Below are 13,711 nucleotides of genomic sequence, written 5' to 3'. Positions count from 1 at the left end.
TCTGCCTGCCCAAAGGGTATTCAGGCACCTTAAACTTAGCAAAGTCCGTTCAAACTCACATCTTTGGTGTCCCTCATCTCAGAAAACACTGCCACCATCCATCATTTGCCCAAGATAAAACCAAGAATCAGCTTTGCCACTTTCCCCTCTTTCTCACCTTCGACAGCAATCTAATCATAACTCATGAATATTTTCTCTCCTAACTCCTTGTGGAACATACCCTGCTCTGAGCTACCAACAACTCTAATGTGAACCACTTCACCAACTGGTTTCATTACTTTAGTCTTGTTCCCATTCAATTATTCTCCATATTGCTATCAGGTTGAGCTTTCAAAAACACCTATCTAATGATGTCAGTTTTAGCTTAAAATCATCTGATAGCTTCTTAGTGCCATTAGGATAAAGCCTAAATTGTTGAAGGACATTTACATAGGCCTAAAGGATCTGACCCCTTCCTGCTTACATTTCCAGCCTCATTTCTCCCATCTCCTGCCATGCCGAACTACTTTCAGCACCAAAATGCCAAGCTCTCTCTTCCCTCCAAGCCTTCACATTAGCAGTTATCCCTCTGGTTAGGACCTCCCACTACCTCTGCCCCACTTTCCTCTGACTAATTCTCACCTCTCCTTCAGTCCAAGTGTAACTGGTACTTCCTCAGGGATACTCTTCCTGACTTCTGAACTAGCCCATATTCCTCTGCTTTATGAACCCACAGCATTCTGAGGGGATGTCAGAATTCAAGCCTGACACACAGTTACACTCAATGTATATCTGCTGAATGAATCAAAGAAATGCAGAGAAAAGATATCCAAAAATACCAAGTGAGGCCAGGTGCAGTGGCTTATGCCTGTAATCCCAACACTTTGGGAGGCCAAGGCGGGTGGATCACTTGAGGCCAGGAGTTCGAGACCAGCCTGGTCAACATGGCAAAACCCCGTCTCTATTAAAAATACACAAAAACTAGCCAGGCGTGGTGGTGTGCACCTGTAGTCCCAGCTACTCGGGAGGCTGAGGCATGAGAATTGCTTGAACATAGGAGGCAGAGGTTGGGAGGCTGCAGTAAGCCAAGATTGTGCCACTGCACTCCAGTCAACATGAGCAACAAAATAAGACTCTCTCAAAACAAACAAACAAACAAACAAACAACAAAAAACAAAACCAAGTGATGCTGGAATGCCACTCCATAGATTAAAGGGACTCTTCCCCCAGACCCTAGTAACTCTATGCAGAAATCCACAACACCCACAGGTTCTGAACACTGCTTTATGTTGTCTCATGAAAGAGAAGCAGCTTTCAGAGTGTGACTGCAACATGTGGCACCAAGTGAAACACATGACAGGGGCTTACTTTAATAAGCGAATTGCATGGCTGAAGCCATCACCTTCCACTTGCACTCCTTGATGTGGAATCTCCAGATTGGACAACTAGAAAGAGAAAAACAATTATATCAGATCACCAATTTTACAAAAACAACTACCATTTCTAAGTACTACGGTCTCTATTCTTGTGGCACCTGTTCTAGGACCATTCTTTCCCCAAGTTACAACATATTAGGCATGAGTATTATCCCCATCATTAGATTTCCTGGGAAACTACACGAAGTCCAGTGGAACCCAAAGCTGTCCCAGTGCATCTAGTTTAAGAAACACCTCCACAAGTGGCAAATATTCAAAATTTAGGAGATTAGTCTAATTTTTGCAGGGAGCCAAAAGTAATCTAGAATCAATTTTAGTAGTTCAAGAGGCCACAAGAATGGTTTCTCGTGTAATTCTGTTTGTTCAAAACAATGTTTGAGTCATTATCATAGCTTATTTCTAAACAACATTTTTTAGTTTACAACATTTCTGAAATACATTTTTAAGAATTAAACTACTTCCTATGTGAAACCCAAGAAAAGATTTCCAATTTGTGCATTTACCCAATGACATCTGTTTCCCAATTAAAGGATTCAGAAAGCAAATTAAAAAGATAAATGCAGAGATAGTGCCTGAAACCCTTACCATGGGACTGCAAGTAATTACAGTATGCCAGAAAGTCACCTGATCTAAAGAAATGCTTGCCTTTGGCAGATATTCCCAGGTCTTGCATGACAGACTATTTATATCTACCATGTTCTGGAAAGGATTTAAGGAAGTTCCAAGTATTTGAGTGAGCCCTGCTCTTGGGGCCTGGGAAAGGGAAAGGTTTAGAAAAATGGCTGCTACCAAATAGGAAGTAGGGGTTCAGATTCAAAAGGAAATGAAGTGCGGGCCAGCTCAAAAATGTTGCTGCTATTCTATCAATCAGACATATAAACATCAGGCCAGGTGCGGTGGCTCACACCTGTAATCCCAGCACTTTGGGAAGCCGAGGCAGTCGGATTACCTGAGGTCAGGAGTTCGAGATGAGCCTAGCCAACACGGTGAAACCCCGTCTCTACTAATACAAAAATTAGCCGGGTGGGGTGGTGTACGCCTGTAATCCCAGCTACTTGGGAGGCTGAGGCAGGAGAATCGCTTGAATCAGGGAGGCAGAGGTTGCAGTAAGCCAAGATTGCGCCACTGCACTCCAGCCTGGGTGACAAGAGTGAAACTCCATTTCAAAAAAAAAAGATATATAAACATCCCTTTTAAGAAGAGATTTAGTTTTAGTTATTCACATCTCAGCCTAAATTACTTTAAGCAGAAAATATACTTGCTTTTATCTTTAACATGGCTAGAATGTTCACTGAGAATAAAAAGCAGGTAAGTTTTTAAGAGCTTGACTGAGTTCAATAGAGCACTACAGAATGTTCATCTGTGTCCCATATGTGCAGCAGGTATAGGAATACAGAGAAGGTGGACAGAGAGGACGTATGTCTATAGTCATTAACCTACGTAGGCCTACAAAGACACACATTTTTGCCAATTCTGGCCTGTGGGCAGGGGAAGAGAGGATATAAATGCATTGCTTTGCCTCAGCACCATATATCCATCTTCCCTTCCCACTGCAAAGGTAGTAACTGAATGATATTCATATAATCAATCCAAATAACACAATAAAAGAGTCCAATAACACAGTCAATTACATAGGAAACATGGACACACTCCACAGTTTAGGAGCTAAGGCCAGTATCCAGATAAGAGGACATTTATCAAGCTCACAGTTCTAGAAGCTGGGTCATCAAGGACATGAGTATTTATTTTAGGTGCCTGTTTCTAGGCTTGGGTTTCTCTCTGGGCTCTTTACAATTTCACACCTTATCCTCTGCCTACAGATCCCAAATTCCTGTAAAGCAATTGGCAAACAACAGCTCATGAGCCAAATCCAGCCCACTGCCTGGCTTTTTTGTTTGTTTGTTTGTTTGTTTGAGAAGGAGTCTCGCTCTGTCGCCCAGGCTGGAGTGGCATGATCTCGGCTCACTGCAACCTCTGCCTCCCAGGTTCAAGCAATTTTCCTGCCTCAGCCTCCCGAGTAGCTGGGATTACAGGCACCCGCTACCACGCCCGACTAAGTTTTGTATTTTTAGTAGAGACGGGGTTTCACCATGTTGGCCAGGTTGGTCTCAAATTCCTGACCTCAGGTGATCTGCCCACCTCGGCCTCCCAAAGTGCTGGGACTACAGGCATGAGTCACCGCGCCCAGCCCACTGCCTGTTTTTGTAAATGAAGTTTTTTACCGTAACACAGCCATGCTCATTTGTTTAAATATCAGCTCTGGCTGGTTCACACTACAACAGCAGATTTGAGTAGCTATAACAGAGACCACTTGACCGACAAAGTCTAAAATATTTATATTTGGCTCTTTACAGAAAAAGTTTCCCAATCCCTGTTCTAAAGCATGAAAGCTATTTTCAACAAATCTTCCCAAGGCCATCATCATCAGCCCAACTGAAGAAGTCCATTTCCACATTTCCAGGTCTCTCCTTCATTCACGATAACTTACAGAGGAGAGGATTCTTACAAAACATAAAACTTTAAACTACAGGGAAATAACTGGGGTTTTAGTGTATTGCTTTTGAGGGGCTACCCATCCTTGGCCAAACTCCTTTTTGGAAATACAAAAAATGCAGGTCTGTACCTCCCTTTCACGTTTGAGGATTATATTGGATATCACAACTGCGTATTCTTTCAGGGCACTAATTCTGCATAAATCATATTGCTTCTCCCATGTGAGAAAAGTAAAAATTTAGTTTAATATTCTTTCTGATCTGCTTCTTAGAAAGGATCCCAGTTTTACTGGGGCTTAAACAATATACATGGCTTTACCAACTCAAAAATAAGCCACCCGGCTATCAACTAACCATCTCTAATAGGCTTAAACAATGCTCCTACTAAGAGGTATAAAAGTAAAATGTTAATTCTTAATAAAACTGTCCACTTGTTTTAATTTAATTTTTTTTAAAAGAGACGAGGTCTTGCTATGTTGCCCAGGCTGGTCTTGAACTCCTAAGCTCAAGCAATCCTTCCACCTTGGCCTCCCAAAGTGCTGGGATTATAGGCATCAGTCACTGCACTCAGCCTGTCCACTTTTTCTTTTATCTTTTGTTTGTTTGTTTGTTTGAGACAGAGTCTTGCTTTGTTGCCCAGGCTGGAGTGCAGCGGTGCAATCTTGACTCACTGCAACCTATACCTCCCAGGTTCAAGCAGTTCTCCTGCTTCAACCTCCCAAGTATCTGGGATTACAGGCATGTGCCACCACGCCCGGATAATTTTTTTATTTTTAGTAGAGACAGGGTTTTACCATGTTGGCCAGGCTGGACTCAAACTCCCGACCTCAAGTGATCCACCCACCTCAGCCTCCCAAAGTGCTGGGATTGCAGGTGTGAGCCACCACGCCCAGCCCTGTCCACTTTTTTTAACTGGGAAAAATTTACATTCAATTTCCATAAAGAGCAGAAGACCCAGAATCTGGAATCAGAGAGATGAAATAATTCAAGCCATGTTTTACATGTATACCATGAGATGCTACGATTGTAACCCTACCACTCCTCCCAAAATGAACAGGATCACAAACATTCTGCTTTTCCTAATGGAATCTATATATACCCTGAGCAACACATTTTAAAAACTACTCTTTCATTTGGGGTATCCAGAACTGTTCCAAAAAACTTACCTCCAGCCGAAGTCCTACAAATGGCATATTTGTATCACACATAGCGACGAAGTGAGCTAAAACTTTATTGAAGGCACACATTTCTCCTGCTCGTTTCGTTTTCTTGGATTCTACTGGACATGGATCATCAGACAACTAGAATTTAAGTAAAGAACACAAACAGGTAAAAAAAAAAAAAAAAAGTACATGTGATGCAATTCATTAAGATAGTTAAAATACTGGAAGCTCAGGGTTAACCAAAACAAATATTATTGTATTTACTGAGTAAATACTGACCCAAATACTGGTAATTTATTAGTAAATATTTTGTGTTTAACAAGTTCTCTCATGGAAAATGGTGGACAATTATTTAATTAAAACAGAAGCATTTTCAAGAAAACGTAGACAATTGTTACTTAAGCCTTATTGCTGCCTCGTCTCTTAAAAACTGTATCTTAGTTCTTTCTCATATTAAAAATGAGTAAAGAACACAATCAAGTTAACACACACAAATTCTGTGCTCATTTTCATATGGAATCATACCTTGCGCTTGGCATTGGTTCTGGTCTGTTTCCCGGTTTTTGTACGAAAAACCAAGTCCTGGATGTTTTCCTTGAACTGCTGCAGCAGCAATGCCATTGCAGGGCTGTCTTCACGATCTGCAGCATTCACAGACATAAAGTAGTACTTGTACGACAGTTGTGTGGGTTTATTGGGAACCTCCAACATCTCCACAACCTAAAAATCCCAAAAAGAAATAAGACTCAGAGAAATAAGAAGTGTCAGATATTTTCCTCTATACATCATCAAGTAAGGCTCAGAATTATAAATCTAATGTGGATGTCTTTAAAAAAAAAAAAAAGAGGTTAAATAAATCGTATCCAAAAAAAAGCATTCCTAGTAAATACATAATTTGTTTTCCAAAAAGTAGATAGACCAAAGAAGAATGATAAAAGCAACCATAAACTATAACAAGTGGGGCATTTAAACTATTATGTGTTAGTTAAGTGTTCTTGATATTCATACCTCGGCTTATAAATTGAAAAAAAAAATGCCTAAATCCAGTAGGTCTGTGATATGCTTTGGCTTTGTGTCCCCACCCAAATCTCATCTTGTAGCTCCCATAATTCCCATGTGTTGTGGGAGGGACCTGGTGGCAGATGACTGAATCATGGGGGCGGGTCTTTCCTGTGATGTTCTCATAACAGTGAATGGGTCTCACGAAATCTGATGGTTTTAAAAACGGGAGTTTCTTTGCACAAGCTCTCTCTTTGCCTGCCACCATCCACGTAAGCTGTGACTTGCTCCTCCTTGCCTTCCACCATGATTCTGAGGCCTCCCCAGTCACATGGAACTGTGAGTCCAATTAAACCTCTTTCTTTCATAAATTGTCCAGTCTCAGGTATTTCTTTATCAGCAGTGCCAAAACAGACTAATACAGTCTGCTAGATTTTCTAGAATGGTATCTATTTTAAATTGCTCTGCTGCCTCCCTTAACCACTCAAGCATCCTAAAAATTCCATTATTAAGGCAGAGAAAAATGACAACCATCCCTCATACTTGGAAACATGTAAAAACAAACCCTAATTTTTTAACTGAAAAATATGGTCACTGTGAGGGTAACAATATTGACAGTTAACACTGATACAAAGCTTAATATGTGCCAAGTATTGTCCTAATACTTTACAGATGCTAACATATTTAATCTTCCTAATAATCCTGTGAAGTAGGTTTCTTTGTTTGTTTGTTTTTTTGAGACAGAGTGTCACTCTGTCACCCAGGCTGGAGTACAGTGGCACAATGTCAGCTCACTGCAACCTCCACCTCCCAGGTTCAAGCGATTCTTGTGCCTCAGTCTCCCAAGTAGCTGGGATTACAGGCGTGTGCCACTACACTAGGCTAATTTTTTGTATTTTTATTAGAGGTGGGGTTTTGCCATGTTGTCCAAGCTGGTCTCGAACTGCTGACCTCGGGTGATCCACCCGCCTTGGCCTCCCAGGGTACTAGGATTACAGGCATGAGCCACCGCACTGGCCTATCTTTATTTTTGTGATGAGAAAACTGAGGCACAAAAAAAGCAAGTTACTTGCCCAAGGTCACACATGTAGTAAGTGACAGACTCATGCTTTGATTCCGTAAGTTTGGCTCCAGAGGCCTTGCTCTTCCTACTATACCTGCTTACTGTTTCCAAGGTCTATATGCCATTAGGAAAGGCTCCTGACCAACACACATTCTTTTCCATCTCTCTTCCTGCTTCCTTTCTCCCTTGCTCCCCCTCCTCCCCACACATACTCTTCAGGAAAGCATCACACTGATGATGTACCTCAGGAAATATTAAAAGTCAAATGGCCATTTCACCAAAGAAGATAGGATGAGCACATGAAAATATGCTCAACATCTTCAGCCATTAGGGCAGTGTAAATTAGGCCTACGATAAGACACCACTACATACCTATCAGAATGGTTAATATTTTTAAAAAATTCTAATGACTAACTGTTGGCAAGAATGAGGAGCAACGAGAACTCTCATACATTGCTGGCTGGAACGCAAAATAGTTAATCACTTTGGAAAACAGCTGGCAGTTTTCTACAAAGTTAAACACACATTTACCGTATGACCCAATAATCCCACTCCTAGTTACTTATCCAAGATGAAATAAAAAATGACAACTTGGCCGGGCGCGGTGGCTCACACCTGTAATCCCAGCACTTTGGGAGGCCGAGGTGGGCAGATCACGAGGTCAGGAGATCGAGACCATCCTGGCTAACACGGTGAAACCCCATTCTACTAAAAATACAAAAAATTAGCCGGGCGTGGTGGTGGGCGCCTGTAGTCCCAGCTACTCAGGAGGCTGAGGCAGGGGAATGGCGTGAACCCGGGAGGCAGAGCTTGCAGTGAACCGAGATAGCGCCACTGCACTCCGGCCTGGGCGAAAGAGCGAGACTCTGTCTCAAAAAAAAAAAAAATGACAACTTATGCACACACAAAAATCTATATGCAAATGTTTGGCAGCTTTAGTCAAAATTACCCCAAACTGGAAACAACCCCAATGTCCTTCAATGAGTGACTCATTAAACACAAACTGTGGTACTCCCACACCATGGAATGCTACTCTGCAACAAAAGGAAGGAACTATTATACACACAACAACACAGATGAATGTCAAAGGCATTATGCTGAGTCAAAGAAACTGGATGGAAAACGCAAACCTACAGAGACAGAAAACAGGTCAGTGATTACTAGTTGGAGGGGGCTGATTATAAGGGGTATTATGAGGGAATTTTGGGGTATAATGGATCTGTTCTGTGTCCTGAGATGGAGGCTACACAACTGTATGCATTTATCAGAACTCATGCTAAAAAGTCTGTATTTTTACTTTATGTAAATTGTATCTTAATATAGCTAACCAAAAAAGAAAGGTAAAATGGCAGAAAGACATTTAAAGGGAGATCAACTGCAGCAAGACTTTCCTCTGTTCTTCTTAATATCCATGTTAGTAGTTCTTTCCACTTCCATGAACATATCACCCCTAAGTGATAAATCTAGAGGATGAGGAATAATCTACATTCAGTTTTGGTCTAAACCATGTGAAACAAATTATTGCTTTATAACAGATCACTGGTCACTGACATTAAAGCCTGGTTAAATGTCAGAAAATAATAAATTATAACCATTTTTATCTTATTGTGTGCATGGCTGATTATAAGAGATCTTTGTATGTTCATAGGTTTCGCTATGATGCATGTATTCTGCATTATCATTTCACATGTAGACCAAGCAAGCTCACTGAGAAATGAAACAACAGTCGTCTTTTGTTGTGGGCCAAATCTAGTTCTACAGCTGCTGTTTTAAAATTCAGAAAAAAGTAAAATTCAGATCAATGACAGACTCATTAGTCTACACAAGTACCCCGAGCTTAAGATATGTCAGCCTACTATGGTGTCCTTTTCAAATAATATCTTTTAAAAGTACAGGTCAAAACCTTAAAAAGTTCACTCCCATTACTTTCAACAAAGAATCTTGAATTAAAATTTTTATTTTTATTTTATTTTTATAAGAGACAAGGTCTCACTATATTGTTTAAGCTGACCTCAAACTTCTGGGCTCAAGTGATCCTCCTGCCTCGGCCTCCCAAAGTGTTAGTTTTACAGGCATGAGCCACCACACCTGGCCTGAATTAAAATTTGTAAAACACAGATTCTTAGCCAACATATCTACTTGGTATATACAGAAATTTCTTTTTTTTTTTTTTTTTTTTGAGACAGAGTCTCACTCTGTCGCCCAGGCTGGAGTGCAGTGGCGCGATCGCAGCTCGCTGCAAGCTCTGCCTCCCGGGTTCACACCATTCTCCTGCCTCAGCCTCCCGAGTAGCTGGGACTACAGGCGCCCGCCACCACGCCTGGCTAATTTTTTGTTTTTGTATTTTTAGTAGAGACAGGGTTTCACCATGTTAGCCAGGATGGTCTCAATCTCCTGACCTTGTGATCTGCCCGCCTCGGCCTCCCAAGTGCTGGGATTACAGATGTCAGCCACCTCGCCCAGCCAGAAATTTCAACAAGCAGGAAAATATATTCAGGATGAGTTCATATTTAAAATTATTGCAAATTTTAACTAATTCAAAAATAAAGAAACTAAAAAACATACAGAAACAGTGAAAAAGGAAAAAGAGAGGACTTTACTGTGCACTAAAAGGAACACATACTCAATAAAATGAAAGATGCCTTCAATCAAAGAAGGATGAAAAAATAAAGCTAATTCAGCCAGTCCATATTTGAAAGGTTTCACCATACAAGTTAATATTCAAGTGAAACAAGTTTATCTGACATCAAAACATCGCCAGACCTTTATAGGAATTGGTCTCAAATTTTTTATTCTTACAGGGATGTCTCATTCCAATCAAAGACTACGCCTCATCATAGGACAGACCCTAGAGTGAGGGATGGGGTTATGCCTTATGTTCCCCAACTGAGACATGACATTCCTCTCTCCCCCATTCTAAACTCCTGGGTTTCACTATATCAAAGTCAAATATTCAATAAAATTCACTGGCAAGTTAAACAATAAGTCATTCAAGATACTAACAGAATTACTAAACTTGATCACTCCAAATCACTCCTTTGCATACTTACAATGTAGTATTGTGGAAGGCGGGTAAGTTTAATGAACAGTTTATTCTTAGAAAGGTTTCCAATAGGATGAGTTGAGTAATTGGAAAGCTGCAATGTTTCACTGCTTATCGTAGGCAGATGTTTTATAGACTGCTTGCAACGCTGTTGTCCAAGCCAAAACCTGAATTTAAAAGTGATAATCCACATCAAATCTCAGACTTTTCTGATTATCTGTGTGTTATCGATTTACAAATGATTAAAGACCATTAAAAAAACAATTAATTGAAATTTAACTGAACTAATAAAAGGACACATGGCCATAATGACAAATCATTTCTTCACAGTTTTACATTAAACTGTCAATTCTAGTTTTAGTTTAAGAAGTTTAAACTGCAATGTGAATGATCTTAGTTATAAGGTAGAATTAACTATAAAGATGAGATACTATGTTAGTTTATTATTAAGGAGTGACAGATTTCCTATAAGTTAAAGACAGCACCAACTAATCTCAATATTCTTTATATAGCCCCAGTTTTTAAATTGTGTATGTGTGAAGTGTGTAGTATACCTAGCAGGTCCCAGTAGCATTAACTACCTTTGTTCCCACGTCCCTTTCAGGTAAGCTGCCAGATTTCACTGATGTTTTTAATATAGTACTCCTCTTATTCCTTTTATTTGATTATCTATCCTTGAAGCTAAGATACCGTATAATATGTAAAAAAGGGATACAATGGCTGGTTCACAAACTCCACTGATGCATAATGAAACTACAGAAAATAAGAATTTTCACAGCAGCATAATGATGCCACAACATCCCAGCTCATGATCAGCAGATTTGCCTTGATGAATAGGGCGAAGACCAGGTTGGGTGCTGATACATTTGTGTGGCAAGTTGCATGTGGTACAAACTGTATACCAATCATGTGCAGAAAAACCATGTTATAATATATGACATTTTAAGGGTAGTTTGTCAACTGTTCTGGAAACCACTTTGTTTTTTTCATTGAAAGACAAATTTAACTACAACTCTACGGATCAAATGCAAGAACTGGTTACTGATGAAGGAATGAAGATAAATTTTGAAAATATACCATCACTTGCTTCATTTTGAATAAAAGTTAAAAATATCCTGAACGTGCTAAAATTTATTTCAAATCTCTACTTTGATTCCCATCAACATACCTTTGTGAGAATGATATCTCTACTATGTATGTTATTAAAAGGAAAACATGAGAAACATCTCTCATGATTAGCATGATCATCAATCCAACACAGACAAGTTATTACAAATAAGAAACAAGCTCATGTGTCACATTAAAAATTCTAAATACTGATATACAAGGTGGCCTTTTCAAAGTTGATCTGGAATTGCTATTTCACTCTTCATTATTTGTTATGATTCTGCGGGACAAAAAACTTGAGTCTAAGTGACTTTCTATATTAATTGCCTGTGTATACACTTTCAATGAAAAATGCACACCGTTTCTATAATTTTCTATTTTCCTACATGTGTTCTGATTATATTTACTGAAGTATAACTTCATCTGTTGATTCTAATAAAAAACATTGGGGCTTATATCTTATACATGTTCTTTCATTTCTTTTTTCCTAGAATTCATTTTTATTGCACATTATTTAAAAAAGTAATCACATGAACAAACAGATGCTCAACATCATTATTTGTTAAGGAAATATAAATCAAAATCACAATGAGATACTTCTTCATACTCATTAGGATGTCTATATTCAAAGACAGTAACAATTGTTGGCAAGGATGTAGAGAAATGGAAATTCTCGCAACATTACTGATGAGGTTGTAAAATGGCACAGCCACTCTGGAAAACAGTTTGGCATTTTCTTTTAAAAGCTAAACAAATTACTGTACACCCTAGCAGTTCCATTCCTTGGTTCTACTCCAAGAGAAAAGAAAACGTAAGTCCACATACAGACTTACACATGAATGTTCACAGCATCATTACGCATAATAACCACAAAGTGGAAACAACCCAAATGTTCATCAATTGATGAATGGATAAACCAAATGTGGTATACCCATACAGTGAAATACTATTCAGTCATAAAAAGGAATGAAGTACTGACACATGCTACAATATGGATGAACCTTGAAAACATGCTAAGTGAAAGAAGCCAGTCACAAAAGACAGCATATTTTGATTCTACTTTATATGAAATGACCAGAAAAGGCAAATAGAAAGTGGATTCATAGTTTTCTGAGGTTGGGAATGGTTATTAACTGTAAATGGACATTTCTTTGGGGTGATGGAAATGTCCTACATGTTCTAAAAGTGGACTGTGGTGATGCTTGCAAAAGTCAGTAAATTTACTACAAATCATTGAATTGTACACTTAAAATGGGTGCATTTTTATGGTATGTAAATTATACCTCAATAAAGTTATTTCGAAAAATCAGTGTCCCATGATAGATTAGTGATAAACTGGTCATTCACCACAGATCATTTGAGAAACACTATTATAAGTGACAATCAGGGGACTTTTCTTATAAATAAATTATGTAAGTTTATGTACAGGCACACATTTGGTAAGTTAAAGGCTTTTGGGACTTAGCTTTCTGGTTTTAGTTTCTATTTTGGGCAGCTAGAACTGCCAGATAAACATCCTCAAGTTATGCAAGATGTGAATTATTAAGCGTGTTAGGATATTTAAACCTTGCTTATTTAGCCAAAATGCACAATGATGCTAAAACACTAAAAGTTTTAGAAATCATTACCTAGATTAATGACTGATTTTTTTTTTTCCACATACAGATAAACTAAATAGCTGCTCAAAAAAAAAAGGCTCACATTGTATTATCTATCTACTGGCTTTAAAAATCATGCCCTGGGCTGGGCATGGTGGCTCATGCCTGTAATCCCAGTACTTTGGGAGGCCAAGGCAGGCACATCACACCTGAGGTCAGCAGTTTGGGACCAGCCTGGCCAATAAGGTGAAACTCCGTCTCTACTGAAAATACAAAAAAACAGTTTGGCATGGTGGCACACACCTGTAATCCCAGCCATTCGGGAGGCTGAGGCAGGAGAATCCCTTGAACCCAGGAGGCAGAGGTTGCAGTAAGCCGAGATGATGCCACTGCACTCTAGCCCGGGCAACAGAGTGAGACTCTGTCTCAATAAAAAAAAAATAAATAAATAAAATAAAATAAAACAAAAAATCATGCCCTGAATACAAAAATTGGCTGGGCATGGTGTTATGCACCTGTGGTCCCAGCTACTTAGGAGGCTGAAGTAGAAGAATCGCTTGAGCCTGGGAGACAGAGGTTGCAGTGAGCTGAGATCACACTATTGTACTCCACTCCAGCCTGGGTGGCAACAAAGCAAAACCCTGTCTCAAGAAAAAAAAAAAAAAATCATGCCCTGTTAATGAAAACATTACTTGGTTATATTGAAATTTTCAAATATTGGCTAAAGGGAAGGGCAGAGGCTAAAAGATTATAAGAACAATAGATCCCACTTTATAGTCTTTTCTTTAGACATCGCCCCCCGACCCCACCCCCCCACCGCCTTCTCCATTT

General features: G+C 39.4%; 1 protein-coding gene across 3 annotated transcripts in view; it reads right to left on the bottom strand.

Moving 5' to 3' along the window:
* Window positions 1-13,711, bottom strand: part of MED14 (mediator complex subunit 14) — an 86,275-nt gene that overhangs the window by 37,237 nt on the left and 35,327 nt on the right. For all 3 annotated transcript variants that reach the window (XM_030806803.1, XM_030806804.1, XM_003271008.3), the window contains exons 13-16: window positions 10,183-10,342; window positions 5,596-5,790; window positions 5,074-5,208; window positions 1,348-1,424 (exon numbers count right to left, since the gene is read on the bottom strand). In XM_030806803.1, the coding sequence (XP_030662663.1) occupies window positions 1,348-1,424; window positions 5,074-5,208; window positions 5,596-5,790; window positions 10,183-10,342 (567 nt within the window). The remainder of the gene's footprint in view (window positions 1-1,347; window positions 1,425-5,073; window positions 5,209-5,595; window positions 5,791-10,182; window positions 10,343-13,711) is intronic.

This window comes from Nomascus leucogenys, chromosome X (genome assembly GCF_006542625.1).
Source record: "Nomascus leucogenys isolate Asia chromosome X, Asia_NLE_v1, whole genome shotgun sequence".
Classification (NCBI taxonomy): Eukaryota; Metazoa; Chordata; class Mammalia; order Primates; family Hylobatidae; genus Nomascus; species Nomascus leucogenys.
This window is presented reverse-complemented; position numbering and strand designations above follow the sequence as displayed.